Source organism: Cantharellus anzutake, assembly GCF_015039405.1.
Source record: "Cantharellus anzutake strain C23 chromosome Unknown EI90scaffold_1, whole genome shotgun sequence".
Classification (NCBI taxonomy): Eukaryota; Fungi; Basidiomycota; class Agaricomycetes; order Cantharellales; family Hydnaceae; genus Cantharellus; species Cantharellus anzutake.
In genome coordinates, this window is record NW_024066951.1 from 3,035,258 (window position 1) to 3,060,354 (window position 25,097).

The 25,097-nt window shown below is 47.8% G+C and overlaps 6 protein-coding genes across 6 annotated transcripts; 4 read left to right on the forward strand and 2 right to left on the reverse strand.

The window, feature by feature from the left end:
- Positions 1-3,404: 3,404 nt before the first annotated feature.
- Positions 3,405-7,570, reverse strand: EI90DRAFT_3029142 (uncharacterized protein). Its single transcript, XM_039058102.1, has 12 exons — positions 7,369-7,570; positions 7,169-7,314; positions 6,964-7,114; positions 6,888-6,909; positions 5,305-6,788; positions 5,239-5,283; positions 5,206-5,214; positions 5,138-5,158; positions 5,103-5,107; positions 5,008-5,078; positions 3,667-4,986; positions 3,405-3,642 (listed from the first exon to the last, which is right to left on the reverse strand). The coding sequence occupies exons 1-12, from the start codon at positions 7,537-7,539 to the stop codon at positions 3,545-3,547; spliced, it is 3,543 nt and encodes a 1,180-aa protein (XP_038924187.1). The 5' UTR covers positions 7,540-7,570; the 3' UTR covers positions 3,405-3,544.
- Positions 7,571-17,517: 9,947 nt separating this feature from the next.
- Positions 17,518-17,748, reverse strand: EI90DRAFT_3029154 (uncharacterized protein). The gene has a single exon (XM_039058103.1). The coding sequence runs from the start codon at positions 17,715-17,717 to the stop codon at positions 17,541-17,543; it is 177 nt and encodes a 58-aa protein (XP_038924188.1). The 5' UTR covers positions 17,718-17,748; the 3' UTR covers positions 17,518-17,540.
- Positions 17,749-17,947: 199 nt separating this feature from the next.
- Positions 17,948-18,459, forward strand: EI90DRAFT_3029156 (uncharacterized protein). Its single transcript, XM_039058104.1, has 2 exons — positions 17,948-18,323; positions 18,376-18,459. The coding sequence occupies exon 1, from the start codon at positions 17,984-17,986 to the stop codon at positions 18,242-18,244; it is 261 nt and encodes an 86-aa protein (XP_038924189.1). The 5' UTR covers positions 17,948-17,983; the 3' UTR covers positions 18,245-18,323; positions 18,376-18,459.
- A 318-nt stretch (positions 18,460-18,777) lies between these two features.
- Positions 18,778-19,904, forward strand: EI90DRAFT_3029164 (uncharacterized protein). Its single transcript, XM_039058105.1, is given in 4 exon segments — positions 18,778-19,202; positions 19,213-19,284; positions 19,455-19,601; positions 19,623-19,904. The coding sequence occupies 3 exon segments, from the start codon at positions 19,275-19,277 to the stop codon at positions 19,853-19,855; spliced, it is 390 nt and encodes a 129-aa protein (XP_038924190.1). The 5' UTR covers positions 18,778-19,202; positions 19,213-19,274; the 3' UTR covers positions 19,856-19,904.
- Positions 19,905-19,920: 16 nt separating this feature from the next.
- On the forward strand, positions 19,921-20,556 carry EI90DRAFT_3029171 (uncharacterized protein; the record flags this gene model as incomplete). Its single annotated transcript, XM_039058106.1, has 5 exons — positions 19,921-19,982; positions 20,012-20,173; positions 20,194-20,224; positions 20,280-20,428; positions 20,468-20,556. Coding segments are annotated over 3 exons (288 nt in total), but the record flags the coding sequence as incomplete, so codon positions are not given.
- A 2,080-nt stretch (positions 20,557-22,636) lies between these two features.
- On the forward strand, positions 22,637-24,041 carry EI90DRAFT_3284698 (uncharacterized protein). Its single transcript, XM_039066938.1, has 4 exons — positions 22,637-22,815; positions 22,875-23,020; positions 23,075-23,225; positions 23,280-24,041. Exons 1-4 carry the CDS (start codon positions 22,645-22,647, stop codon positions 24,012-24,014), a joined length of 1,203 nt encoding a protein of 400 aa, XP_038924192.1. The 5' UTR covers positions 22,637-22,644; the 3' UTR covers positions 24,015-24,041.
- Positions 24,042-25,097: the final 1,056 nt, after the last annotated feature.

Sequence of the window (25,097 nt, forward strand, 5' to 3'; positions counted from 1 at the left end):
CTTTCCCTGTCCCGCGATGCCCAAAGCTCTTCGAACACGATTCGTGGTCCCAGTCAAATGTCAAACATCACCGTCGGATTCGTCAAACAGGCTATGATTGTCATTGTCGATCGCGCTTCACACTGTTTTTTTTAGTCGCCCATCGGGTAGAACGTCAGTGGCGTAATGCTTCGCTACTAGCTCATGCATCCTCGAGTGCTATCTTTCTGCAGCTTTCGACACGTCTTTCCCAAGGTGGCTATCTCCGAGTACGCTGAAGTGGAAACCCGGGGCTGTTTAGTCGCACTGTTGAATTGAAGAATCAAGAAAAGGAAATTATGAGAGTATGCTGATTATGCAAATTAAAGCAGCCCCAAAAGTGAGAAGAAGTGGGCGTCAGCCGACCCTCGCTAGTTATTACTCATCTATAGGTCACTACTCAGGGCGACGGTTCCCATCTAGCAGAATCCCTGGTGCTAGTCAAGTTGTCCTACATATGGCTGGGACGGTATTCGGACGACGTGAGGGTAGACTGCTAAGGAAGAACGTAAATTGCCTGGTATAAATGACTCTATATACATATATGTTTCCAAGCTGACTTTCCAACACTTATGCCGTTCGGGAGGATATTCGATTGAATCGAGCGCTGAGGGGTGTGACCCAACCCAAACATTATTAATGTGGACCCACACGGTACCTAGCAAATTGTTCCTTGTGAAAAGCCGGGGTGTAATTCTCCTTGATCGCTTGGGAAACGTTCATCCTGGAGTGGCTTTGGTAGTTCTGAAAGGGCTATCTTTCTGTCGAACTGCGTTTTGCACTAAATTGGCGCCGCTTCCGTCTTATTGACGTAAAGTCTTAAATATAATGCCACTCCACCCGGACCAACGTGCGCAATCTTCTGTGGAAGAATGCAGTCCTGGTCGATTGACTGCAACCAGGAGACAGGCTTCAGAATGCTATCAGACAAGGTGGGGCAAGTTGGTGGGTATTCCAAGAGCATACTATTTCCGCGAGTGAGTGCGACGAATGTGGGTTGAAATGTGCTCACAAATAGGCCAACGCGAACCGCAAACGCCTTCTCATTCCCTCGAGAGGCGCTTCCCCTGAATCCGGGTTAATGCTGGTGACGTAGAGCGAGCAACAACACTACGTGACCCATAGTCATGGCTGACGTGTATGCAGAGAACCATCGTGAGTCGGGTGGAAGTACGTCACGGAGGTCAGCAATCTCGGCAAAATACTCTTCTTCAGGTAAAGAAGCACTTGAAGCCATATGGGTCAAATTGTTGATGACGCAAGCACATTGGGTATCAAGTCTGTATCGAGTGGCATCACTGGCTAGCGTCTCTCTCACTAGTATTCCAGGTAGTTTCACATGCTTCTTGTGTATCCAACGATCGGACGAGACGCCGATCGCAATCAATCCACCTTGTGTCAAACCGCTTGGCTCGCTGATATGCTATCCATTGGTGGTCACTTGATGACAGTTTCGAGGTGGACCGTTGTGAATCTTCCCCCCTCGCGCCGGCCGTACTTGGAAGAACGCCAGCGACTCTTACATGAAGGAATCCACGGGTGCGCAGTGCGTGGGAGTGCGGATATCCCGTCATAAACACCATAGCGTACATGAGGGGATCGTCTCTACATGAAAGGAGTGTATCGTCAGGTGTAAGTGGTCCTGGGGTTTGCGGGTATTGTCGTTGTATTGATGTAAAAGTGATAAAAAATAGATAGTGGGACTGCTCTTGTCCACTTCGACCGCTTTCGTCTACTCCTCGGTCGTTCTGCATCTCCATCTCAGTTATCCGGGGTTGGTGCTCCTCGTGTCCTGTGTCGGGTCTGCATCTGTTGCCTGTCTTGGACTTCTTGATGAAGGTTGCGGGTTTCGCGATGCAGAGAATCATTCTGAAAACGTTTACATCAAATCAATTGATCATCATATTTGAACGCGTATGACACACCGGAGCGCGGTTACTGCCATTATGGAGAGTATATCTGGGAAGGGAGCACTCAGGAAAGTGGAGGAGGGCAGCAAGAATGAACCCGTAGGACGAACACGGTGAGGAAGTATCCTCCGGCGAGCGAACTACGAGTGGCTAGGCCAACATCCTTCCCAACTCATCGTGCAATTTCTTCTTGTTCACTGGACCAGCCGGCGCTGCTCACATGATCCTGGATTGTGGCGTGCCGCAGCGGTGTGTGGCGTGCTGTTTAGATGGGTTTAATTGCACGGATCACAAACGCCAGAATGGTCATTTCGGCCACTGGATAATCCGGAAAAATCGGGACTGGGTGTTCCAAATCTGTGAAGTAAAGGGATTACGCAAGAACAACCGAGATTCGCCTTCGCTTAATTTCCTCCGACGCCGATAAAGCTGTGGTATCAGTTACATGTTAGTAATCGACAATCTTTTCGTACGAGTATCCCGAGTTCTACGTAACAACATAGTGTAAAGAAATGATGGGGGGTAACTTGTGTGCGTGAGTTAGGAGATGAGGGAGTACTGAAAGTGAGGAAGGGTCAAGGGTGGAAGACGAAATGATGTCATGGCACCACATTGCCAGGCTAATGCATGTCCAAATCGAGTCGAACACTATTCAAGCGGCGGAATTCGGCTACTCGGCAAGAAGAGAATCTTTGCCAAATTTGGAGAGTGGTTAAGGATAGACGAGGGTGCGCAAAGTGGGGTTCCATGTGAACATGGCTTGCAACAATCATCCTGCCTCTCATGGAAAATGGAAGATGCAATGTGCGAGAGAAAGCGAAAAAAGCTTCAATCCATCATGAAGCAGGACATCTGTTAGATTGAAAGCGGGGTGTACGTGATATCATCCATTTCGCCACTGCGAAAACAAGCTGGATCTACGGTCAAGAACAAGAACCGGAGGAATTCATTAGCGACAACAAATGATACAAAAGGTACAAACACTTGTTGTATCAGCGGCTTGGGTCAAGCTAGAAGACCAACCAAACCACCACCATGAACCCTACACAAGACCGAACCAAAACTTACCGAGGATAAATGCTCAACCTCGCCCTGCTCACCTACGAAAAATCCCACAAAAACAATGGCTGCCCTGCTCATATCCTCTCGCCCATAGCACTGCAGAACGGCTCCCTTAAACCCCTCACACCCGCTCGCTCGCATCCCCATTCACCCTCCTGCCCTCCACACTCCAACTCTGCCACCCTCTCGCACCACTCGCATTCCCACCGTGTCCCTCCACTACAGCCATCACCTCGGATTCGCCGATGCGGTCCTGAGTAGGATCCTCTGCCAATGGTTGACCCTATTCCGATTAGGCCATGATGGAGGTGATGGATTCAAAACAGTGATCTACTGTTCACACTTAGGACGTTGACCGTCCATGTTGACATGATGAAGTGGTGAGAGATGTGAGGAAGGGAAGGGGAAAATCATTATTTTATCAATAGTTTGCAATTAAAGAAATTGAGCTAGATTTATTGGTGTTCTCCAGTCAAATATCCAATTCGAGCTTGCCCATCATGTGCGAACAGCAATGTGGAGAATGCAATGTTGAGGAATCAAGTGTGGACCATTTATGCCTCGGAATGATGTCCGAGACTGGCAAGAGCATTGCGTAGTTTCTCGAGTGAGTTGGCCAAATTTGGGGTGTATGCTCCTGGGTTAACGGCAACTAGCTGGTGCCAGAGCTTGACACTTTCTTCAATGAATGGGAGCCCCTCCAAGTGCTGTCCGAGATCTGAAAGAGCATTGTATAGATTGTTGAGTGACATGGCCAAATCTGGGGTGTATGCTCCTGGGTTAATGGCAACTAGCTGTTGACAGAGTTTGACACTTTCTTTGATGAATGGGAGTGCCTCTGAGTGCCGTCCAAGATCTGAAAGAGCATTATAAAGATTGTTGAGTGACATGGCCAAATGCGGGGTGTATGATCCTGGGTTAATGGCAACTAGCTGGTGATAGAGTTTGACACTTTCTTCAATGAATGGGAGTGCCTCCGAGTGCTGTCCAAGATTGGAAAGAGCTTTATATAGATTGTTGAGTGACCTGGCCAAATCTGGGGTGTATGATCCTGGGTTGACAGCAACTAGCTGGCGCCGAATTTTGACACATTCTTCAATGGATAGGAGCGCCTCCGAGTGCTGTCCGAGTTTGGAAAGAGCACTATATAGATTGTTGAGTGACATGGCCAAATTCAGGGTGTATGATCCTGGGTTAATGGCAACTAGCTGGCGGTGGAGTTTGATGCTTTCTTCAATGAATGGGAGTGCCTCCAAGGGCCGTTGGAGATTGAAAAGAGCATAACATAGATTGTTGAGTGACATGGCCAAATCCGGGGTGTATGATCCTGGGTTAACAGCAACTAGCTGGCGACAGAGTTTGACACTTTCTTCAATGAATGGGAGTGCCTCTGAGTGCTGTCCAAGATTGGAAAGAGCACCATATAGATTGTTGAGTGAGATGACCAAAGCCAGGGTGTATGATCCTGGGTCATTGGCAACTAGCTGGCGGTGGAGTTTGACACATTCTTCAATGAATGGGAGTGCCTCTGAGTGCCGTCCGAGATTGGAAAGAGCATTACATAGATTGTTGAGTGACCTGACCAAATCTGGGGTGTATGATCCAGGGTTAATGGCAACTAGCTGGCGACAGAGTTTGACACTTTCTTCAATGAATGGGAGTGCCTCTGAGTGCCGTCCAAGATTGGAAAGAGCAATACATAGAGTGCTGAGTGAGGTGGCCAAAGCTGGGGTGTATGATCCTGGGTTAATGGCAACTAGCTGGTGGTGGAGTTTGACACTTTCTTCAATGAATGGGAGCGCCTCTGAGTGTTGTCCAAGACTGGAAAGAGCATTACGTAGATTGTTGAGTGACATGGCCAAAGCTGGGGTGTATAATTCTGGGTTAACAGCAACTAGCTGGCGATGGAGTCTGACACTTTCTTCGATGAATGGGAGTGCCTCCGAGTGCCGTCTGAGTCTCTGAAGAGTGACATACAGAATGTTGAGTGACTCAGCTAAATGTGGGGTGTAGGAACTTGAGTCCACAGAAAAAAGGTAACGGCAGAGTGCAACAGAATCACTTGCTGCCTCATATGCCTCCTGGAATCTTGAAAAAAACTTCAGGTTCCACGGAAGCTTGGTAAGCACATTAACCAGTGTGCTAACAGTCCTGTGGTCAACAGCCAACTGGAAGATCATGAGCTAGTTTCTTTAACACAATCCATAACCCATACCTTAGCCCACTCAGGGAGTAACGAGATACTGACATAGTTCTCCATTCTCACACAAACTTCCACCCACCGAGTTGCTTCCTGACTCAGAAACATACTAACTGGCCCAGCAAGCTCCTCAGACTGCCCCTGGACTCCACTAAGGTGATGGATGATGTGGCGACATGCATAACGAAAGTGCTCAGATAGCTCCTTTGGAGGAATGTGTGGCATTTCATCTTTTTCGGACAAGTTTTCAATCAGTCCTAAGCCCTTCACAGAGCAGAGATCCTTGTTCAAAATCTCAGTACATCGCAGGGCAACCCTGGCATTCTCCACCCCCACAGCTACAGGAGTGCAACGAGAGCTGATTGTTCGGGGATTGATCCGATCAAGAATAAAATCATGGAAAGATTGGTGTAAGATGTGAACCGGAATGTGGGAATCCTCAACTCCTGAGAGCAGAGGAGCAAGTTCAGCCAATGCATATTGAACAGAAGAATTGAGGAAAGGTGATAAAATTACGTCCCAGGCTGTGATAGACAGAGGCTGCTGAGCAACGAAGATTGCTCCCATCACGATTGGATAATCATGCGCAAATTCTTCATCCTCCCAAGCGCACTTCTTCAAACTGCTGGTATACAAGTCATCCATCATCTTCTCAGCAGGGACCTCTGGTCGTTTGGCACCAATGTCGAGCAGAGTTTCTAGTGTCCCCATAGGATCCTTGTTGGCCATCTTCATGTAGCGAAAGATGGTGCTGATCCAGATAAACAAGCCATTTGCTCGTTCAGAGATTTCCTGTACCATCTTATCCTCGTCCTGAAGATTACGCCGTAAATCCCGATGTACCTTCTTCAGCTTTTGCAGCTGGAAGTGTATGTATATAGCACAGTCCTGCACATTTGCCTCATCCGAGAGATCAATGCGGAGACGATCAATAGGGTAATCGGGGGAGAGGTAGCGATTCACGAGATCGAATTGTCTCGATGTGATGAAGAATTTGACAGAAGACGGTAGCCTGGGCACTTCGTCCCCAAGAATTTCGGCAAGGGATTCGAACACTTCTTTGTCACATTCATCCAAAGTGTCGATGATGACCACCATAGGACGATCGGAAGGCGGAGGTTTATGAAGCAGGGGCGAAGCCACTAATTTCTTGAACTGCATCGTGAATGGAGCTGTTGAGAGGGTGGGGTCTTTTCGAAGGGCAGAGATAATGAAGGCACGGTAATCTGCGTCACGCTTTGCTAGAGCTTGAGCAATGCCGCTGAATAAACAGTCCGGCCGTGGCTGTTCGCCAACTGTGAAGAAAAAGCACAGCAACAAGATAGCCTCCCTGTTACATCTATCTGCAATCGTGTGCACAATCGAAGTTTTGCCAGCGCCAGCAACTGAGGTCAGTAGCATCAGCCGGTTCTCGTTATCTCCGGTGTTACGACACCAGTTCATAATACGCTCCGTGAGATCGACCCTGGTACCTTCCAGGCATGCCTCTGTTGAATCATGGTGGGCGATCTGAGGATATCGGAGATTATCGAGGGTTGGGTCACTCTCCAGGCGGTCTAAGGTGTCCTCCATGGTCGATAATTTGACGCCAATCGCACCTTCCAGATGGTCCAGGCTGTCCTCTATGGTTGACACTTTAGCGTCAATCGCACCCTCCAGCCGGTCTAAGCTGTCCTTTATAGTCGATAATTCGACACCAATTGTTAAATTCGTCCTAAACTGCACCGTCCGAAGATCAGAATGATTAGGGAACAATGCCATGAGGAAAGCTACCTGAAACGATGCCAGCGCTTTGTCAAAATCCTTCTTCAGGCCCTCGAATTTTCCAGGGTCTCGATAGTGAGACAGTGCATTTCTTACACCTGACCGTTCCTCTAGTTCTCTGAGTCTTTGTTTGATGTTGGACTGGATGCCTTGTAGCGCGCTGGTACTGGACGTAAGTATGGTATCGGAAACTACCAAAACCAATACAACGTACCTCCCAAGCTCCGCGACACCCTCCACCCATGACCCTGCCTCCCCCGCTGACACATCATAAGACTTTATGGCTGAAACTACCTTGGCCATAGTGCTAGCTACGTATTCACCAAAATCAGCCCATTCCTTCTTGTTCTCCTTGAACTTCTACGTGGCACACTAGCGTGAGCTTTCATTCGTAATCAAGCTGGAATCACCAACTTTAACCTCGTCGAAGATGGAGAGTGCACCGCCAGTCGCCATCTTTAGAGGGGGACACCAATCAGCGGTAGCATTGACGACCCTGAGAATTGGAACCGCCATGTCAACTCCCACCACGAGGAGATTATCGATCGTTTTCCTGAGATCTTCAGCCTTTTCCCGCAGCGACATGGTTGATAGCGGACGAGTGGATGGAGGAGAGAGAGCTTGAGCGCGCAACGCACGTGCAAGCCCCTAAAGGCCCAAAAGCTAGGCGTCCGTCTGATTATGGAAGAATATGATATATGTATTGACTATTTGGTCGATCCAGTGCTATCAGTGGCGAATTCTAGCGGTGGCATGACCCGGACTAGCTAGGCAATTGGTGCGGATGATGACATTACTGTAAGTCTACTGCACGAGAGCCAGTATTATAGCGCTGACTGGAACTGGAAGCAGGATGAATGTGATTAGGACTGTGGGGCGTCATACCGAGGCACTGGTCACGGCGGTCGCTTCGTACAGAGAGCCGGCGGTAAGCGGTGCCAGGGCACGCGTTCGCGACGTATGTGCGTCAGTGGAGCATTCCATCTGGGTCCAAGAGCGCAGCCATGAGCTTTCACATAAGCCATGTTAGTAGGATGCCAGTAAGTGGCCGGGCGCTGGCATTGTGCACGTTGATTAAAAAAACGGGCCCTGGACAAGTATACAGGCCTTTTTGTTCAAGTCCGGCTAAAATCGTTCTCCGCAACCAATTTCCTTTCCCTTTTGGTTAGGGGCCAACGTTCTAGATAGCGCCTTATAAGGTCCACAGCATCACAGCAGTAGTGACGGTTCGTACATGTCCCACGGTCACTGGTTCCAGGCTCGTGGAGCTGTAAGCGTCAACTTGAACACCACCGCGGGCGCACGGCGTCCCACACCCGTGCACTAGTTAATTATAATTGGCACCTGGAAAGTAGCTCGGGACTCCAAAGCCTGATTCGCGGCGTTCCCTATCCAGCACAGTATGTGGCCGCACTGGACCTGAATTCACACTCAGCTCTCGACTTGATGCATGTAAAACCGACAAAGGACTGTTATCGATACACAATGATCGCCAAGCCAGTTGTAAAGAAAGATGGCACCCAACGGTTAGCGCCAGCACCATCATCTCCTAAACGCGGGACAGAACCAAGGAAAGATAATGAAACGTGTGAAGCTCACGACTGCAACGCTTGAAAAAATGAAAATGGAAAAATGAAGATTGTCTATTGGTGGACAACCCGGTAATGAGCAAGAGTTAATATGAGGTAGTGGTGTTGGACGACATGCATGCCACGACGCGCCGGTATATATACGCCCATTACGTTACAGTATACCATTTCTACCATGTCTTTATCTCCACGCAACGCTACAGTGTTTCACGTATAGCAGCGCGTACCATGTCTCGTTCACTATTCCCTTCTCTGGTATTTCGTTATTACCTTGGCTACTTATACTGCCGCGCGGTTACATGTTATCAATCAATCTTCCCCCTTCGTACGAGCATCATGAGTGCTACGTAACGAGAAGGTACGTAGTGCGTGAGCCCATAGTAGGAGATGAGAGTACTGAAAAGGAAGGGCCAAGAGTGGATGAAATGATGTCATAAGCACCGCTACATAACGCATATCCGAATCGAGTCGAACATCATTCAAGTGGCGGAATCCGGCTATTCGGCAAGAAAAGAGACTTTGTCAAATTTGGAGACTGGTTATTTACATAAGGGTAGACGGCAAAGTGGGGATCCATGTGAATATGGCCTGCAATGAGCAGCGCAATGCCTACTTCCAGGCACCACCCACAAGAAGACGCTCCTAACTCTCAGTAGGATTCGGACGTCGACAGCGTTAGAAGGTAATAATACAATGATGTCCGAAGGCGCGCAATGTGGCCCTGATTGATCCTACCATCAATTATGGTGAGTAGGTGATGTGGCCCAACAGTACGGTGATAGCATTGGAATCTGGACTTGATACCGACAGAGATCGGTACAGTGCTGAATAGGAACGTATCGAGAGAGGTTGTGGCTGAGAAGGACACTGAGCGCTGTTGAACAATCAGCCTAATTCGGCACATCGACTCGATGATCCCAACGTTTCAAGTTCGAGCCGGAGTAGGAAAACTCAACCTATATAGCCAGGACATCAAGGCTTCCAGAGTTCCATCGCGCATACAGTATGAGCCGCCGCGATTGGTCCGTTCGGGATGCAGTGTTGCGTTTAGTTTAGGCCTGATGGCCAGCGTACCTTTAATAAGAAATTACAATTGGTTAGAGTACCACACTCGGAGAACCACGTCATCACTTTGAGCGATCTCCTCTCCGTTGTACGCAATGATATCTAACCAGGCTACAATTGTTATGAGGGTTCCCCTCAAACTGGATGGCCGAGCTTGCAGCGCCTTCGGCGCTGCGCTGCAAGCTTGGCCATCCAGTTTGGGAGGAACCCTCTAACAAACCGTACTGCAATTTCAAATATATGCCATCTTCATTTGTATGCAAAGTGTTTAGTTCAGGCAATGATCTATTTGTTGCAGTAAATAAACTCCATACCCAATCCAAGAATCTGAGCCATACCCACAGATTGAAATGTGCATTCAGTGTCAGGGATTGCTTGTCAGTCCAAGTCAAGTATCACCCAAAAACCTAGTCATAGACAAAGCTGAGGTTCCAACCCTCAGCAACACATAGGGCTATATACATGAGAGATATGAATCAATTGGAAGAAAAAGGATCAACAGAACTAAATGATGAGGTAGGCAACAAACAGGGAGATACTCAGATCAAGGGGTGGAGTCAGATCAGGGAAAGGGGTGAGAGAGTTATGGGCTGATGCAGCTACATGCAGTGATATATGTAGTCATATGCTATGTCCCTGACATTCAGATTGGCCCACAAAGATACTGTACTGGCACGATCAACAACCTGTCACGTGTCACGTGAAGGTCTTGGATTGAATTGAAAATCAACAAAATTGAATTGATTTATGGCTCCAGTAACTCCTGGAGGCCATGGGAAGAGGTTGTTGGTCGTGCTAGTACAGTAGGCCAATATGGGTCTGATCTGCTAGGAGCCCTAGATGTCAGGTAGAGGGAGGGTGCATGGACACTCCTCCACATGTATGTGGGTTAAAGTCTTGGCAGGTGACTGATAAAAATGGAAGCAGGATTGCATATATACATGCTACCCAGGGAAATCGATGTTATTAAGTTGCCATCATAGTGTTACATGCTACCCAGGGAAATCAATGTTATCAGAGACAGCTAGCCATGTGTTCTGCACTTGCTCCCTGTCCTTACTCCACATTGGTCGCTGCAGGGGCTGTCCTGCTCTGCTCCATATGGCATTATTAAAGAGATACGTTCCCACCACACCACAGCCCCATACCCAACTTCCCAACCCCCTACCCGACCCAACCACCAACCCAAACCCCCAACCACCAACCCAACCCCCCAACCCAACCCATGGGCAATTACTTTCCAGGGATGCATACACACACACACACACACAGCACACAGCACACACCACACACCACACTGCACTCACACACCGCACTCACACACCACACTCACACACCACACACCACACTCAGCACTCAGCACTCAACACTCAACACTCACACTCACACCACACACCACACACCACACACCACACACCACACATCACACATCACACACCACACACCACACACCACACACCACACACCACACTCACACACCACACTCAGCACTCAGCACTCAGCACTCAGCACTCAGCACTCAGCACTCACACTCACACCACACACCACACACCACACACCACACACACACTCCACACACTCAGCACTTGCACACACACAGCCCTTACCCAAACAAATGCATGCCTTGCAAGCTCAGCCAACAAACCACTGTCTCAACCCATGGCAGTTACTCTCTGGGCATACTGTGCTGCTGGATGTGACTGCATGTACAATGCCTCGCAAGCTTGGCCAATAATGTATAGATGTCAGAGGAAGAGGACCCAATCAATCAATCATCATCTAAAAATACATATTCAGATACATCAACATCATATGGGTTTTCATGAAAATCAAGCTGTTCACGTCTAACATTATCTCGGAGCAACATTCCCCGAATCCCACCTTCTGGATTATTGACTTTTTGGAGACGGGTCAGGTCAAATGATGTTCTGAATGCAATTCCCTTGATTGACTTGACCCGTGAGATTGCAACATATGATAATCCAACTGCAAAGTCACTTGGTCCCAAATCAATCACTGCCCTTTCAAGTGTTAGACCTTGACTCTTGTGGATGGATATACCCCATGCAAGTGTAAGTGGAAATTGGGTACGGGAAAGTGAGTGTTTATCCCGAGTCTCCCAGCGTGTAGTGAAGGGGATAATGGGCACAACTGGGCAATCTGGATTGTTTTGAGATAGCCACTTTGCATCCACTGGGCCAGTGTATGTTGGGAAGCATACAAAAACAACCAGAGGGATGTCTTTAGTGGGATCAGCATCTGGTGCATATCCAATATGGTCCACTGTCCCACGAGCACCATTCACAAGACCTGCATTTATATCAATACCTTGTGGGGAAGACCATGTATTTATATGTCTCACCTTTATCTGTCCAAATATTTCGAGTGAGCATGACAGAAGCACCTTCGGCTAGCAAGATCTCACTGTCCAAACCTTCTGCCTCATCTTTTGATGCAGCTGCTGCTCCTGCCCCATGGTTTATTGCCTTGATACAAACAACAGGCTTATTCAATGAGGCTAATCGATGAAGGTTAAAGGTATCAACAAGCTCATTCTGTGGGAGAAGATGAATTTCTGTTGAGAAACCCTCTCTTTCATGCTGGGGGAGGTTAGTCCACATGCGTGGAACCAGAAGCTGGTTGAAATCTTCCAAAGTGACCTCATTGGTTCGAAGACGTTGAAGGAAATCACGGAAATGTGTCTGCTCTCTATCTGCACCCTCTTGGCGGAAGATTTGTTTTAGCGTTATTGACTCAGGGATAGAATGGTAGAGACGATTTCCAATGCGACTGAGGTCATGCTTCAGATTGGCTGTGGTAAATAAAGGGGCTTCACCAACTGGTGGAAGTTGACAAAAGTCTCCAAAGAGGAGCAGGGACATGCCAGCCAGTTGGTTATCTGCTGCTTCAGGAAAGATATCTTTGAGGCGACTGACAATCTTTCCAGCAGTTCTACATCCAACCATTGACTTTTCATCAAGAATGATCAACTTGATGTCCTTCCACCTGTCTTGGAGGCGTGCTTTCCCAGAATTTGTCAACCCTACCCACTTCTTGGCACCAATTCCCAAAGCATAATGGATTGTCCAACCCCTGATCCCAAATGCTGCCACCCCAGTCGGTGCAAGACGCACAACAGGGGATCCTGGAATGCCATATTCAGTAGCTATTTCATTAAGGGATGTGCAAATGGCCCCAATGAGGAAGGATTTTCCAGTCCCAGCACTGCCATCAATGTTAATGTGGAGAGGGTCAGGCTTAGGGTTTATACGGTCCCGAAGGTGCATAAATAGTGCCTTGAAGTATGCCATAACCCGAATGAAGACAATTCTCTGGTTGCCTTTCAGTTTCTGGTATTCAACAGGGGCAAATTCCAATTCTGAACTGCCTCCTTCAATGGCTTTGGCCTCCTTCAGGAAGTTTTCTGCATCCCTCAGTATGTCAATGGGTAGTGAAGATTGGCACCAGTTGTGCTGACGATCCACAGGTCTGCTCCCCAATGCCTCAATTGTAATACCTGGCTGTCGATGGGGCCCAAGTAATGCTTCAAGCTGCCAACCCTCCATTGGGTTAAAACCCTCCTCCTGAGTGAGCTCCTCTAATTCATCTTCATCATCCTGGCCATCCTGATCCTCAGTCCTACTCTGCTCCAAAGAAGGTAGTCCATCATTTAGAAGTTCATGATGGTCTTCAGACCATTCAGACCACTTCTCCACCCAGCAATCCTCATCCTCCAGCCAAGCATCACCTAATTTCCATAGACAATGAAGAAGCAACTTTGCAAAACAAAAGAAGGGATATGTTTCTTCATTTTCAGGGTGTGGGTGTGGGATGGGATACATGATGGTTACCCGTTCCTTTGCAGCATTTGCACGCTGTGGATTCGCACCACGCTCTTTATAGCTTTGATAATCATATCTCCGCAGAAATGCTAAATAGGACAGATTGCCAAGATTATGAGGCCGCAAGCTGTATTTCTCCCTGAGTGTCTTGAACTCTCGTGTTGCATTCTCAAAGTCAAGTGGGAGTGAAGGCCTTGGGAAAAGTGGGACAGATATGTAGGAGCGTGTGGAATGGTGCATCTTCAGGCCATGGAGAAGGTGGCAGACCTCTTGTGCGGAAAAGTCTCGCTCAGTGATGAGGGTCTGAAGTAGCTTCAGATATACCCCTTGCACCCGGTCTGAAGCATTGGACCTGTCAAGGATGGCTTGTAAGACTTCATCATATGTTCGAGATTTGGATTCAGCCTTTGTGACATATTTTGCAGCATATGCCAGAACAGCACTGAAGCTTGTCACGGGACGGAAGTCAATGTTTCCACGCCATCCCAGGATGACAGTATCATTGTAGGAGTTCAGGATTGGGTCATTCCTCCTTGTACAAAGATCAATGATCCCTTTCTCATCCTTGACAATTTTAGTGAGCTCATCAAGGTCCTTTGGGAAGCCAAATCGGCACTGCACTTCCTTTGTGTGTTTGTTTCGTCGCGAACAATATGAGGAAGGGCATTTGGAATGACGCTGAACACGGTTAAGGAGTTCTGCAAGTTCCTTCTGGGTGTCTTCTAGTAAAGTATAGGATAGTTGCGTGTTGATGGGAAAAGGCATGCATATCAGGATTCCAGGTTGACACAATTGGATCCCAGAAAGAAATGAAGTTCTGGATTGACTCCTGATCATCGAGGTCCAAATCATCCACAGGTGGTGCATCCCTCAACCAGATGAAGCCATGGACATGGCTACTCCCCTAAACTGCCACTCATAACTAAGCATTTGATACAAATCAGACAACAGTACCAAGTAAACTGTGCATTGACTTACCGCCACCACATATCAACAATTTGGAACTTTTTTTTGAGGACTAAATCAACAAACAATTCCCATCTCTTCACAAAGTAGTATGCAGCAATGGCAGGATTGTCATTTAAGTCTTCTCGCCTTTTCCGATAGGCTGCCTGCTCCCCAACATCCTGTGATTCTGCCCACTGTGGCATGTGCTGGTGGAGGTCTGGCCATTGGAGGTCTGCAGCTGATGCAGTTATGAATGCATGAGGTGAACGGAGCTGATACATCATGGCGGTGAGTTCACTCTGACGTGCCATCCAAAATGGTTTAGTTCCCGCAAGTTTCACTCCTGATCTGGAGACACGCTTTGCTAGTTCCCTCAGCTGGTCAGGCCCAGCATCTGCCACCATTTCCCTTATCTGCTCAACTGTCCACTGTCGTTCATCTGGGTGAGTGGTAAGATACCATGAAGAGTCTTTTTTGGCCTGAGTGTGCATTATTGTGTTCAATGCCCAATAGCGAAAGCGAGGGTGTTTTGCAAAGCGACCATCCTCATATCGCATGAGGTGTGAAGCCCATTCAGAGAATGAGACTGGTTTTTGACGGGGACTGCAAAAGTCTGCCTGGCCAGAAGGGAAGAGGCTAGGGAAAGCCCTTGAGGCAATAGGATTGTCATGCCATTCACTGATTGGCTGGGACTCAATGTGTGGCATGAGAATAGGCCCTTGTCCTGCCTGTGCTGCCATGCGCAAGTTTTGGAGCTCAGAGACTCGCTCCTCATTCACATTTGGAACAAATCCTGATGTGAAAAGTGCCCTCCCCCCCTCTGCTCCATCAGTCTCATCTCCATTTGATGGCCCCAGGATATCATCTCCTTCATCACCTGCTTCACTGATCCTAATGGACTGTAGGCGGTGCTGGACACTACCACTCTCTGGAAGTTGGGACAGATTCTCCTGGCTAATAATGACATGTTGATATGCTGGGTGATGCTCAACAAGCCATTCTAACCACAGCTGAACAACATGGCGCCAAACATAGTAGAGATGCTGGACATCATGACCAAGGACATGATCTGGACCCTCCCGTTGGATCTGGATGACTTCACACTCCTCAGGAAGGATGGGGAGCAACTGGCGAACTTCAGAAGTATCACGGACAAAGTTGCAAATGTGTCCAGAATACTTCATCTGTCCACCATACACAGTGTGGGCTTGCATGACAACATGAATTGGGGCAAGCAGCATCTCCTCGATCTGTGTGAGCTCCAAAGAAGGATCGTCCACAATGAACTGTGGCTTGCAGCCTGGGTCCATGGAATTTGCTGCTGTATACTTGATCGCATCCTTTCTGCACTTCGCACAATGTCCATCCTTGACTTTCAAGTCAAACCATGTCTCATGGCAAGCATCACAGTGTTCCATTTGAACCTTCATCAGCTCTTCTCGAAACTTTTTTAACAGAGCACGATCATTGGCGGATACTGCAGATGCAAATCCTCTCATCAAATCTTCATCATTGAGCCCTTGATCCCACTGTGAATCTGATAGGTCTGGAGGTGAGGATGAAGGCAGAGGAGATAATGGCCTAGAGGGTGCAGGAGAAGGTTGTTCCTGTGATGAAATGGGAGATGAGGGGGGAGGTGAAGATTGATCCACCATTTGCTCCTGGGCTGCTTTTTGGCGAGCCTCCTTGTACCTGCGATCAGTGTCAATACATCTCCGACACCTGTTCCTATCTCCATCAAATGCAGAGACAGGTGCATTATGGCCACGATTGCATCTTTGCATTGGCTCTGGAGAATTATGAACTTGAACGGAATCTTGAGATGATTCATGATGATGACTTTGAGGCACAGATGAAGGCCCAGGAAGGGAGAAAGGCTCAAGAGGCCCAGAGGGTGAATACATGCCAACATCAGCTCCACCTTGAGCTGGAGACCCAATACGAGTCCTCTGGTGCTGTCTATGTGTCTCTTCAGGAGTATGTGAGAGACGGTCAGAGTGAAGTCGAGGACCAGCAGAGCTTGGTGGAGTGATTTCTGTGTAGAAAGTTATTCTGTGTATTCTACTGAGAACTGAATACAACATACGTAGTGTATTCCTAGGAATTTCAGGGGTTTCAGACCCAACCTGAGATTGGACATCCAGTTGTTGAAGGTCAAGGGCAAGCTGTGTCCCAATAGATGGATTTCGATTATGTTGGGATCTCTGTTGAGATGTCCCAGAAGAGTTGGGTGGTTGGGAGGGCCCAGCAACAGTTGATTGAGAATGGATTTGAGTGAGTGGTGTATGTAGCGATCCTTGGCTAGCTGCACGATTCAGCTTCTTCCTCTCATTTCTTCTCCTCATCTTCTCTGCACGGAGGATCTCATCCTCAGTTGGCATCTAAAAATTTATTTAAATTAACTCCATAAGATGTTAATTATAAATATTCTTGCACCCACAGCTTCAATGTGCACACAGTATAAACAGAAAAGGCCTCTGCAAAGGCAATATGCCCTATTACAGGCAAATTGAATAAATTTCCTATTGTGAAGCAGGGAACAGGCTCGCTGCACAAGTTGCAGTAAGGAGCAAGGCTGACGTATTTTCCAAAAGGAAAAAAGGGGCCAGGAATCCCTACAACTTGTAGGCTATGAGAGGTGCTGGTCTTAAACTGCTGAACTGATCCCAGTCTGTGCGGGCTAACACAGGGGCTGGGGGACAGGGGTCGCACTTCAGTAGACCTTTGAACCCTATGGATCTGCTCCAAATAGTACTACTTATACAAAATCCTAAGCCCAGGGCACTTAAGGCTTTGCAGAAAGGGCCTGAGAGCCAGTAGCAAGGAGTTGCAGAGAGGGAGAGAGAGGGCTGCAGCTTGCGCGCGTGTATGTAGCACAGCCACAATATCACGGGTGAGCCATCCCTCTTATGTTGATAAGGTTAAAAGGCTACATAGAGCCTAAGTTTCCCTCAAAGTTAATAAATATATAGTTTAAATGATTGTTATGATTATTATGTATTTATTAACATACAACACTGCAAGTGTTGCCGCAATATTTTGTGGCACACACATTGCACGGATGAGATATACATTTGGATCCGATGTTGCACAGATCCCACGGGGTGGCCATTTCTCACGGGGTGGCCATGGGGGGGTGGGATTACACTTTCACACGGTATATTCCCACGAAAAAAAAACTAACCCCTCTGTAAACAACGCCTCGCAAGCTCGGCCAATTAGAGCGCCCTTCAAGGTTGGAGTATCTGCCAATACCAATATCGCTATGTGGCCTGAAGAAGACAGTCAAGGATAAGGTGCCATCCACCCTTGCCAACATTGCTGCAGCGGAACTCGAAGTGGCGAAATGCACGGATTCGACAACTAATCTCCTTGATGTAAATCCTGAAGAGCGCAAGGAGCGACTCAGAATGGCATTTCCGACACGAGGGTCAAAAACCTCAGCGTGAGGCAGGAGCAAGTCTGACCATTTCAGGTGGAGAGGCATTGCTTGTGCATTTGCCCGGTGCATCGTGACTTTTCTCAAGAAAGCAGTGATCCACAAGGCTACGGCACTGGGAAGCTGGCACAGGCGGTCGGAAGACGATGGCGAGGATTCGATACATTCGTATCTCTATCTTTCAATTTTCTGCTCAAGGCGCGGGATATTGCACTTGCTCACGCGACTCCCCTTCGTCCGCCGCACAAATGCCAACATCCAAGACTGAACAAGAGCGACGTCCGGTCATGAATAGGGGTCCTCCCATTTGTCTTTCCACCCTGTCTTCAACTCTTGTCATGAGGCCTTTGTCTGTAGACGCAAAGACATACACTTTAGTCAGAAGCCTTTTCATGGCGTCTGCTTGAGTTTACGACAAGGAGAAGGGACGAGTTGCTGCGATCGACGAGTATTTGTTCCCCCTTTTTGGCGACACATTTATGTCGACTAGGCAGGACTCCAGCCTCTATGACTTCGTAACAATATTCCGTCGACGTACCCGGGGTCAAGCCTGATGAAGTTTTATTCGAATACTGCATAGCACATGTGGCAATGCGGGGAGTAAAAAATGAAATTGGAACAGGCAGCATAGATCCTTACGGTGTCCAAGTGTTAGAAAATGCTAAACGCGCGAGTGTGACCCATGGATGGTGTGGAACCATGCATTTTCCCACGGTGCTTTCCCACTCCCTTGTGTAAACTCTGTGCGTCTGTCTTGTTATCCCGCGACTTCATTGATGGCTTTCCCTACTCTATACACCGTGCGTACGAAAGGGAACTCTGGAAACAAAAGCCTCAAGCTCGGCCAACCACCTGACCTCCTACGTGTTTTTTTTATATTTGTGCCAAAGTCCGACCCACAAAGCTGGCGGATACTGTTATCTCCCAAAGCTCCCTTGGGTCATTTTGGAGGAGGGCATCGACTAGTGAGCTCGCATCTTATTTGTTCAGCGATCTATGCTTGAGCGACACGACAAAGCGAGGAAATCCACCGAAGAAATATCGCAGTGAATGAAGCACTCTTAGCGTCCCTGGACTTGAAAGATGCTTCTTATTCCTTTGGGATGTTGCCCGTTCAGCTTTAAAAAATCAAAACTTCAAGGGAAACCGAACGGGCCCGTCCAGTCCGGCCTCGGAAGGCGGAGAAAGCGAAAAAGGAGAACATGTCTGTTCCTTGAAGTCAGTCCTCCAGACTTGCCCATCTGCACGCCAGCCCGGATGACACACCCACACAAAGGCTGCTTAATACGTCGTACGCTCGCCACTTACTCGAATGATCGCGTCAGGCGCGTATCTGGCGTGCCATTGCTTCTCTCTTTGTTGTAGGCCAAGCTGGAAACAAAGAGGAAGAGAGGCTTGCGGTGCTAGAGCTCGGCCGCGTAGCGAAGCATCCGCGCCATGGCAATCCGTCTCTGGACGATCTTGTCAGTGACGAGGACGACACAAAGGAATCAATCTCGTCATTGAGGGGCACACTCGGAGCTGCTTGCAAGGACGTACATTCTGTCGAAGCACGAATAAAGAACTCTCGAAATATTCTCAGCTACGGGGCAGCGATCCTGATATCAATGATCTTAGGAAAAGACTCACCCGCATGGTCGTGCGATCGCGAGCCGAGGATACGAGGGAGAGGGTTTATTCCATGGCTTACCACCTGGAGCAAACGAAAGATCTCAATGTCTTGCATCAAATTCGGCCCGACCGATGCTCTTGGTGTAAAGGCGCGTGCGGATGGGAATCACTGAGCTTATTCAGTTACACAGGTTTTTAGACATCCTATGATTTCCACGCTGCGTGTGACCTCCTTTACATCTGGGCAATCTACTGAGCTCTTTTCTCTTGCCTCGACTTCGACACTGGTCACATCCTTTGATATCGCGCCATGTGGGAATGAAATATGGATCTCCGACAGTGACGGTGGACTAAGCTTGTTTGGACCTCCGGGAAGGCAGCCGATTACGGGGACAAGTGAATGCTAAATTAAAGATTGATTGTGTCAGCATCAATCCTGCTGCTGGAAGGAGAAGGTGTCATCCTTTGTGCACCGCGAGCAACGATCTTTCCCTGAAGTAAGCGTCAGCAATGCTGCTAGTGCTTTGGACTTAACTTACGGCAGAATATGGGACGTTCGAAAGCTTGAAACTGGTGCACTTGTTGAGGGTGATGATGACGGCTCCAGCTCGCTTAAAGTGAAACCGCCTCCTGTCCTAGAAGCAGATCACGAGGCTGTCGCAGATTTCCTTTCATCAAAACCTGGTCGGGGCTGTATCCTCGGGCAATTTGAGCATAAACACTCTGTCAGCTCTGCTTTTTGGAGGGAGGAAAATGCTATGATGATAATTTGAGAAGTCAGTTTTATTCATATCCGGAGCCACCATTTCTCACTGACCTGCACGGAATAAGTTTGGAATCTAGATGCTTGGCTCTCATCGGGGGAGAAATTAAAGTTTCCCCAACCAATACAAAAGCTCGTAACTGTCAAACTGGACGTTGGTTGACGGTGCTGAAAGCTCAGTGGAGTCAGAATCCGTCCCACTTCACTGTTAATTCACACAATATCCCCAGAATGACTGATGTCGAACGTTTTCTAGGTCGGATCGATGGACCATTCATTAGATATCATTGCGTACAACGGAGAGGAGATCGGGAAGCTCGCTGATCGCTGAAAGTGATGATGTGGTTCTCCGAGTGTGGTACTCTGGCCAATTGTAATTTCTTACTAAACGTACGCCAGCCATCCCTAAACGCAACACTGCATCCCGAACGGACCAATCGCAGCGGCTGATACTGTACGCGCGATGGAACTCTGGAAGCCTTGATGTCCTGGTTATATAGGTTTTCCTACTCCGGCTCGAAACGTTGGGATCATCGAGTCGATGTGCCGAATTAGCCTGATTGTCAGCCACAACCTCTCTCGATACGTTTCTATCCAGCAGTGTACCGATCTCTGTCGGTATCAAGTCCAGATTCCAATGCTATCACCCTACTGTTGGGCCACATCACCTACTCACTATAATTGATGCCAGATGGTAGATCAATCAGAGACACATTGCGCGCCTTCGACCTAGAATTGGATTACCCTCTAACACTGTCGACGTCTGAATCCTACTGAGAGTTAGGAGTGTCTTCTTGTGGGCCGGGTGGTGCCTGGAATAGGCATTGCGTTGCTCATTGCAAGCCATATTCACATGGAACCCCACTTTGCCATCTACCCTTATGTAAAGGGCCGGTCTCCAAATTTGACAAAGTCTCATTTCTTGCCGAATAGCCGAATTCCGCCGCTTGAGTGATGTTCAACTCGATTTGGACACGCATTACGTAGCCCAGCGACGTGGTGCCACGACATCACATCACCCACCCTTGGCCCTCACGCACTACGTACTACTTCGTACCTTCCCGTTACGTGGCACTCATGATGCCCGTACGAAGCGGAAAGATCGATTGATAACATGTAACCGCGCGGGAGTATAAGTAGCCAAGGTAATAACGAAATACCAGAGAAAGGAATAGTGAATAAGACATGATACGCGCTGCTACACGTGAAACACGTACTGTAGCGTTGCGTGGAGATAAAGACATGGTAAAAATGGTGCAACGATATAAGCTTGATAGGCGTATATATACTGGCGCGTCGTCGTGGCATGCATGTCGTCCAACACCACTACCTCGTATTAACTCTTGCTCATTACCGGGTCGTACACCAATAGACAATCTTCATTTTTCCATTTTCATTTTTTCACGCGTTGCAGTCGTGAGCTTCACACGTTCCATTATCTTTCCTTGGTTCTGTCCCGCGTTTAGGAGATGATGGTGCTGGCGCTAACCGTTGGGTGCCATCTTTCTTCACAACTGGCTTGGCGATCATTGTGTTTCGATAACAGTCCTTTGTCGGTTTTACATCAAGTCGAGAGCTGAGTGCGAATTCAACTCCAGTGCGGCCACATACTGTGCTGGATAGGGAACGCAGCGAATCAGGCTTTGGAGTCCCGAGCTAGTTTCCGAGTGCCAATTATAATTAACTAGTTGGGACGTCGTGCGGCCGCGGTGGTGTTCAAGTTGACGCTACAGCTCCACGAGCCTGGAACCAGTGACCGTGGGACATGTACGAACCATCACTACTGCTGTAATGCTGTGGACCTTATAAAGCGCTATCTAGAACGTTGGCCCCTAACCAAAAGGGAAAGGAAATCGGTTGCGGAGAACGATTTCAGCCGGACTTGAACAAAAAGGCCTCCGTTCTTTTGATCAACGTGCACAATGCCAGCGCCCGGCCACTTACCGGCATCTTACTAGTATAGCTCGTGTGAAAGCTCATGGCTGCACTCCTGGACCCGGATGGAATGCTCCACTGACGTGACGCACATACGTCGCGAACGCGTGCCCTGGCACCGTTTACCGCCGGCTCACTGTACGAAGCGAACGCCGTGACCAGTGCCTCGGTATGACGCCCCCACAGTCCTTTATCTAATTCTCATTCCTAATCACATTCATCCTGCTTCCAGTTCCAGTCAGCGCTATAATACTGGCTCTCGTGCAGTAGACTTACAGGAATGTCATCATCCGCACCAATTGCCTAGCTAGTCCGGGTCATGCCACCGCTAGAATTCGCCACTGATAGCACTGGATCGACCAAATAGTCAATACATATATCATATCCTTCCATAATCAGACGGACGCCTCGTGGTTCTAGCTTTTGGGTCTTTAGGGGCTTGCACGTGCGTTGCGCGCCCAAGCTCTCTCTCCTCCATCCACTTGTCCGCTATCAACCATGTCGCTGCGGGAAAAGGCTGATGATCTCAGGAAAACGATCGATAATCTCCTCGTGGTGGGAGTTGACATGGCGGTTCCAATTCTCAGGGTCGTCAATGCTACCGCTGATTGGTGTCCCCCTCTAAAGATGGCGACTGGCGGTGCACTCTCCATCTTCGACGAGGCTAAAGTTGGTATTGATTCAAGCTTGATTATGAATGAAAGCTCACGCTAGTTTACCCCACGTAGAAGTTCAAGGAGGACAAGGAGCAATGGATTGGTTTTGGTGAATACGTGGCTAGCGCTACGGCGAAGGTAGTTTCAGCCATAAAGTCTTATGATATGTCAGTGGGGGAGGCAGGGTCATGGGTAGAGGGTGTCGCGGAGCTTGGGAGGTACGTTGTATTGGTTTTGGTGGTTTCCGATATTATACTTATGTCCAGTACCAGCGCGCTACAGGAGATCCAGTCTAAAATCCAACAAAGACTTACAAAATTGGAGGAACGGTCAGCTGTAAGGAATGCACTGTCCCACTATCGAGACCCTGGAAGAATTGAGGGCCTGAAGAAAGATTTTGACAAAGCGTTGGCATTATTTCAGGTAGCTTTCCTCATGGCATTGTCCCCTAATCATTCTAATCTTCGGACGGTGCAGCTTAGGACGAATTTAACAATTGGTGTCAAATTATCGACCATAGAGGACAGCTTAGACCGTCTGGAGGGTGCGATTGAAGTTAAAGTGTCGACCATAGAGGGCAGCCTAGACCATATGGAGGGTGCGATTGGCGTCAAATTGTCGACCATGGAGGACAGCTTAGACCGTCTGGAGAGTGACCCAATCCTCGATAATCTCCGATATCCTCAAATCGCCCACCATGATTCGACAGAGGCGTGCCTAGAAGGTACCAGGGTCGATCTCACGGAGCGTATTATGAACTGGTGTCGTAACACCGGGGATAACGAGAACCGGCTGATGCTACTGACCTCCGTCGCTGGCGCTGGAAAGACTTCGATTGTGCACACGATTGCAGATAGATGTAACAGGGAGGCTGTCCTATTGCTATGTTTTTTCTTCAGAGCAGGCGAACAGCCACGGCCGGACTGTTTATTCAGCGGCATTGCACGAGCTCTAGCAAGCCGTGACACAGATTACCGTACCTTCATTATCTCTGCCCTTCGAAGAGACCCCACCCTCTCGACAGCTCCATTTGCGATGCAGTTCCAGGAATTGGTGGCTTCACCTCTTCTCCATATGCGTCGGTATCCGAGCCATCCTATGGTGGTCATTATCGATGCTTTAGACGAATGTGATGAAGAAGCGTATCAACCCCTTGCTAAGATTCTTTGCGAAAACAAAGCACAGAAAGTACAAAAACACCTTAGATCATGAGGGAAAATCTGAAATAAATCATGGAAGCCTTACACCTGCATGTACAATAAATTCTGAACAATTAACATGTGATTACCGAATGTGCACATGAACTTTGCTAACTTAACAAATACCGAGAGTTAGAGTACAACTTTAGTACCATTAGAAAGGTTGGAATAAATGAAGATTTATGATGCTGAGAACGTGAAAAACCATTCAGAAATGAATGAGATACAAGGACATGAAGTTAGTAACCTGAATATGTGTGGGAAGACAGCTTCTAGAGGTCCTGAGCCCCAAATAAAATACATAAAAATATGATATCTTTGAGGACAACCTATTATAACAACAAACAATACATAGGACTAGGATGAAATAATACAAATGGGAATCAGGGGAGATGGACAAAATCCACAAAATCCACCAAACTATGATGGACCATGGCAGGAATTTTAGGGAACGATATACTAATAAAGCAGAGAGCTATAACACATTCGTTTGATCAATTCTTAACTATCAGCAACTTTTCCTTTCAGTTCTAAACCTGAACAATTCACTCATTTATAATTTCAAGTCACATTTCAACTAAATGTCACTGGACAAAAATATAATAAATCAGCTGAAGGTCTCAACACAGCTGTATGCACAGTAATGCAAAGTTTGAATTCAGAATGACTGAGTCATAGCAAACTTAATGGTAAATAAGAGGAATTTGAAATAGAAAACTGTGACAAATGCAGCGCAGTCAAGTTCTAATTAAACTGTTAAAATAGCTTAGGCAAGGAAGGACAATAAGGATTCTAGGTGCAGTCTGACTGCAGCAAAGCTGCAGTTCAGCGCAGCTGAGTGCAGTAGAACTATAGCGTGAAAAATTCATTTTTAGGAAAATACACTGTAAATAAATTCTGTAAATACGAGGTAGAGTGTGAAAAAGGAAGGCAACCCAAGGAGTATAAAAGGGAGACCCTTTCTGCGACTTTTTGCCCCCCCTCATAGAAGTAAGAAAATAGAGTATTATTTTTCTCAAGCATTTCTGGTTGTCACTCCAGTGCGAAAAAGTGATATACAGTTGAGATTGCCACTGTAGTAAAAGGCAGCAATTAG

Excerpts from the sequence above, each read along its gene's own strand:
- EI90DRAFT_3284698 (XM_039066938.1), top strand. The coding sequence starts at position 22,645 with ATGTCGCTGCGGGAAAAGGCTGATGATCTCAGGAAAACGATCGATAAT. Across the intron at positions 23,021-23,074 it reads GGTGTCGCGGAGCTTGGGAG|CGCGCTACAGGAGATCCAGT; the intron begins GTACGTTGTATT and ends GTCCAGTACCAG. Across the intron at positions 23,226-23,279 it reads AAGCGTTGGCATTATTTCAG|CTTAGGACGAATTTAACAAT; the intron begins GTAGCTTTCCTC and ends CGGACGGTGCAG.
- EI90DRAFT_3029154 (XM_039058103.1), bottom strand. The coding sequence starts at position 17,717 with ATGTTGGCAAGGGTGGATGGCACCTTATCCTTGACTGTCTTCTTCAGG.
- EI90DRAFT_3029142 (XM_039058102.1), bottom strand. The coding sequence starts at position 7,539 with ATGTCGCTGCGGGAAAAGGCTGAAGATCTCAGGAAAACGATCGATAAT. Across the intron at positions 7,315-7,368 it reads CCATCTTCGACGAGGTTAAA|AAGTTCAAGGAGAACAAGAA; the intron begins GTTGGTGATTCC and ends TGTGCCACGTAG. Across the intron at positions 6,789-6,887 it reads TAGGACGAATTTAACAATTG|GTGCGATTGGCGTCAAATTA; the intron begins GTGTCGAATTAT and ends ACCATCTGGAAG.
- EI90DRAFT_3029156 (XM_039058104.1), top strand. The coding sequence starts at position 17,984 with ATGGCGAGGATTCGATACATTCGTATCTCTATCTTTCAATTTTCTGCT.